Below are 5,000 nucleotides of genomic sequence, written 5' to 3'. Positions count from 1 at the left end.
AGTACCAAGGACAAAAGGTTGACTCTCGATTCACATATTTGATTCTGTGATTCAGATTCTATGTTCACAAAGACCATAAAGTGACCTAGATGCTAAACAAATTTTTTCCTGTGGCATCTTATTTTATTTTTTTTCTAACACCGTAGCATTAAAAGACAATCCTGTTATTTATGCTTACATGGTGGTTACTGCACTGGTAAAGCACAAAGTCTTCCCTCTCAGAAAAAAGTCATCTAGTAGAATAAATACTGATTTGTGATTCATTTACAAATATTTTTTTAAATAAAGGATTCGTACAAAAGTATGAATTTATGAAACGGTTATTTACAAAGTATAAGAACGCATTGACTTTTGAGTAAACAGGACTTTTCTCCTTACGGGGAAGTGTGTAGAGTGTTTATCTGTCGTCATTCACATACACATGCTACACATGTGCTAAGGACTAAGGATAATAAACAGAAAATGCAGGAGGTTTCTCTTAAGAGTTCAATCTGTCATGCTCTAACCTTTCTTCCTCCTGTTTCAAATGCAAGTGTCCCGAAGCCTTTTGCAACCCCTTGTGTTTTTCTAATAGATGATAAAGGTATTCCAGTTTAACAGCCCTCGCAGTGCCAGTGTCTTTCTGCCGCCAGGAGAGGTCCGTCTCATTTATTTATCATTGTCTGTTTTGCTGTGTGGTAGTCAGAGGGTAGTGAACAGGGCTCTGTAATAACATGATGGATCCACTAACATCAGAGAACAGTTGCTCATCTCCTTTGACTGTCATCAACCTTGAATTTAGGATTTTCACAATGAAGTGTTTTCACTTTAAGGGTTAAGGTTAAGATGATCAAGAGCTAACAGGAAATAAACAGTTTATTCGTTTTAAGTAAAGTTTCGGGAACCCAAAAGGATTTTATTTATTCAGGTCAAACTGTGTCATGAACCTACAGGTCGGATATTTAGCGTTAAGCCTCTGAGTTAAATCTGAGTTTAGAGTTTAGAGTCAGGTTTCCTATGGTGTATTGAGTATTAATATGTGATGTCACACTGTGCCATGTCAGGACTCACAGGACAGTTCGGACGGTATCCCCACTGCTCCTCGCATGACCGGGAGTCTGGTCTCTGACCGCAGCCACGATGATATAATCACGCGCATGAAGAACATCGACTGCATTGAGTTGGGCCGCCATCGACTCAAGCCCTGGTACTTTTCACCGTACCCGCAGGAGCTAACCACGCTGCCCATCCTCTACCTCTGCGAGTTCTGCCTCAAGTACCTCAAGAGCCTAAAGTGTCTGCAGAGGCATTTGGTATGTTTATACACCAAAAGCTTTATCGATGAGGGGTTTTGTCTCGCTGTCGCTCTTATTCTTTCTGTGTGCTAAAGTGTTTAAACATTTGTTTATAGTAAAAGAAATTGCAAGCATGTTTAGCTTTGTAGATTTACTTCACCAGCCACAACGCAATAGTGTTTATTATATATATATATTATTATCGAAAGCTCCTGGATCTATACTATTCCTTTACGTGTGGAGTTTGTAGTAGAACTCGGATTCTAATTGTATGGCTGTAACTCATGTAGTTTTAGTCAGAGTAATTCTTTTAACTCTTTATTTTACGTGACTTTATTTACTCAGGTTTAGCGCGAGTCTGTGGTTTCTTACATAGTTATTGGGTAAATAATGTAATTAATGTGCTTTTTTCGCGAGCAGACAAAATGCAATCTCCGACATCCTCCAGGAAATGAAATCTACCGCAAAGGGACGATCTCGTTCTTTGAGATCGACGGCAGGAAAAACAAGGTAATTGTATTTCTTCGACGCCTTGTAATATCTCACTAAGTGAAACATAAGACTGACAGATTTTCTCAGCCAAACCAGAACGAATCCAGCATAAACTGCTGCCGTCTGGTTTACTATTGATCAGTCCAGATTTGTTCAGTCACATCGGTTGTTGATATTTAAAACAGATGTCGATGACGATATTCACATGACTTGGGTCTTAATCACCAACTGATTTCAAAACTCATTGCTTCATATTTAATAGTTATTGTATTCTCCTGTCTTTCGCTTTGTAGACATATTCACAGAACTTATGTTTACTGGCAAAATGCTTTCTGGACCACAAAACCCTGTACTACGACACAGACCCCTTCCTCTTCTATGTAATGACGGAGTATGACTCCAAAGGCTTCCATATAGTTGGCTACTTTTCTAAGGTACGTTAAAAATGCTGATTATAATTGCTGCACAGTCACAGTGATGCTAGCTAATTGTCCTTTGACCAAGCAGGAGCACCGTTAAAATAAATAAATAAATACTAACTAAATAAATAAGAGGAAGTAGATTACAGTATTTTCCACACTATAAGGCACACCTAAGAGCCTTAAATTTTCTGAAAAATCGGCCATGCGCCTAATAATAACCCGGTGCACCTTATGTGTGCACCGAGTTCCAAAATCTGTAAAAATGTCGTTGTGCGACTTTGGTAAGCGCTCCGCTTGATTGACTGTCAGACCAGTTCCCGCTGACACAGAGACATAATACATACACTACGTACACTGGCAGCGATAAACCAATCAGAGAACATTACGTAATACGTACAGTACGTACGCTTACCTTCGCCACGCCTCTGGTAGGTATACTACCGGTATGTTGCAAAACAACATATGCGCTCCACACTCCAGTCCAGTAGGTGGTGGTAAATGCACCTTAAGGTGATTTGCCAACCGCCAATAAAAATAAGATGCTTACGAGGCACAATTCAAACTACAGGCTATCAGTTACACGGTTGTAAATGGGAATAGAGCAGCTGAAAGAATTCAACATCAATGTATCTATGGTTCGGAAGTGGAGGGAACAAAAAAAAAAAGAACTGCGCCAAGTTAAAAAGACAAAGTAGGTGAGGTGGGAGAAGATTGATTAAAAAATAATGTGTGTGTTGTTAAATAGTAGAATAAAGTGCAACTAAACTCACTGTTTTGCTTCCGTTACCTTTTTTTTTTAGACCGTATGTTTAAGCATGCGCCTTATAATCCGGTGCGCCTAGCTGTTGTGTGATAGTGATTTTTCTTTTAATATTTAAAGGAGAAAGAGTCAACCGAGGATTATAATGTGGCCTGTATTCTGACTTTACCACCGTATCAGAGAAGAGGCTATGGCAAACTGCTGATCGAGTTCAGTAAGTTTCACAATCCAAGTGCCATCAGTTACTCCTACAGTTCCAGTCTTTATTACATTCCATAATTCCGAATCACAGCTCCCTCAGAGTCATTTCTCTGCAATCTAACACATCATATTAGGTGTCTTTAGTCTCCTCTATCAGTATGTACAAGAAATTGCCCACATGTTCTATCTGTCTATTTCCCAGGTTATGAGCTTTCTAAGGTTGAAGGTAAGACGGGGACCCCGGAGAAGCCCCTGTCTGATCTGGGCCTGCTATCTTATCGCTCTTATTGGTCTCAGACTATTCTCGAGATCCTCATGGACCTTAAATCGGATAATGGAGAAAGACCACAAATCACCATCAAGTAAGCCCTGGTTTTCCTCTATTTGCTGTACAATTTGAGATCATACTAAAACCCTCCCGTTCAGACGTGTCGTCTGCTTACGTTAAAGAGTGACGCGTTTTCTTTACTTCCTTCATAGTGAAATTAGCGAGATAACCAGCGTAAAGAAAGAGGATGTAATATCGACCCTACAGTACCTCAACCTCATCAATTACTACAAGGTAATCATTAACACTCATTTAAAAATCTTTACAATATCATACGACACAAAACATTTGCTGGTTTGTCTCCTTATTTACACTGAGTAGATAGTACAGCCATAAACATGGTTTGTTTCTCATTATTCACAGTTTAGTCGATACTCACTGTTTAAATAGAAACCAGGGAAAAGAACTGTCCTGCGTGCATCTCAGGACTCTTATTCATTATTCATAACCTAGTTTCCTTTTGTAGTATTTGTATAGAAGCGTTTATTCATAGATTAATGACGGTCTGCTTTCGAGTCACTAAGGGCCTTTTTACACCTGGTCACTTCATGTTTTCTCTGATCTGATTGGTTAAAACTGTTCCGTTTACATCAGGCCATGTAAATGCGTCTCGGCGAGTTGGATATCAATCCGATCTTTCTACTCCCGCTCAAAATGCAAATATATTTTACCACATTTCCGGGGGAATTGATATGGAACACGCTTTGGTGCACGCGGTTTTCAGAACGCAATCAAAAAGAAGACGAAAAAACTCGTTACGACGTTTATGCTACAAAAAACAGCATTTACTGTTTGCTGCATTTTCGCTGGCGGCAGCAGTGCGTTTAAGTCCCGACGAGACACCTGGGTGAAAGATCACTCGCGAGTGACGTACTTCCGTTTGGGAGGAGTATAGCGCTGATGTATGTGGCTTGAACAACCACATTCATTTACACCTGTCCAGTTTCATCTGAAATGCGTCCCAGACCACCTCCTGAAGGGGTTTGAACGATCGGATTTATATCCGTCTCGAAAACGTTTCAGAGGGCATTTAGACCTGGTGTTTTTACCATCTGATAGCTATCTGATCACAGAAAACGCATGAAGTGACCAGGTGTAAAAAGCCCCTTAGTCTTACGTTTCTTTCTCATGTTCTCTCAGGGTGCGTCTCCTTGCCACTGTCATGTCTAGCTTGTTCATTAGGGATCTAAATCTCCATCCATTAAATAAAATCGAATTAACACACAGTCTCTTCTCTGAACTCTTCTTCAGGGGCAGTACATTCTCACACTCTCGGAGGACATCGTAGAAGGTCACGAACGCGCCATGCAGAAACGACACCTCCGTATCGACCCTAAATGCCTACATTTTACACCAAAAGACTGGAGCAAGAGGGGCAAGTGGTAAAGATGTACTACAACGCGACCTCTGGGACTGAAGCTTGGAGAACAACAACGTTTAATAGACTACATTCCAAGCCTTGAGTCATTTTTTGTCCTGATCATAGATGACTAAAAAAAAAATTTGTTACTGCCTTTTAGTGT

General features: G+C 40.2%; 1 protein-coding gene across 5 annotated transcripts in view; it reads left to right on the top strand.

The window, feature by feature from the left end:
* Positions 1-5,000, top strand: part of kat5b (K(lysine) acetyltransferase 5b) — a 10,972-nt gene that overhangs the window by 5,075 nt on the left and 897 nt on the right. For 3 of the 5 annotated variants that reach the window (XM_027132951.2, XM_047809475.1, XM_027132948.2), the window contains 8 exons: positions 575-637; positions 1,044-1,292; positions 1,695-1,784; positions 2,060-2,200; positions 3,069-3,162; positions 3,352-3,511; positions 3,630-3,711; positions 4,729-5,000. The exon at positions 4,729-5,000 is cut by the window's right edge and continues 897 nt beyond it. In XM_027132951.2, the coding sequence (XP_026988752.1) occupies positions 575-637; positions 1,044-1,292; positions 1,695-1,784; positions 2,060-2,200; positions 3,069-3,162; positions 3,352-3,511; positions 3,630-3,711; positions 4,729-4,863 (1,014 nt within the window). In that variant the 3' untranslated portion in view covers positions 4,864-5,000. The remainder of the gene's footprint in view (positions 1-574; positions 638-1,043; positions 1,293-1,694; positions 1,785-2,059; positions 2,201-3,068; positions 3,163-3,351; positions 3,512-3,629; positions 3,712-4,728) is intronic. The other 2 variants (XM_047809477.1, XM_047809476.1) reach the window with 1 other exon arrangement.

Source organism: Tachysurus fulvidraco, chromosome 26, assembly GCF_022655615.1.
Source record: "Tachysurus fulvidraco isolate hzauxx_2018 chromosome 26, HZAU_PFXX_2.0, whole genome shotgun sequence".
NCBI classification, from domain to species: domain Eukaryota; kingdom Metazoa; phylum Chordata; class Actinopteri; order Siluriformes; family Bagridae; genus Tachysurus; species Tachysurus fulvidraco.
This window is presented reverse-complemented; position numbering and strand designations above follow the sequence as displayed.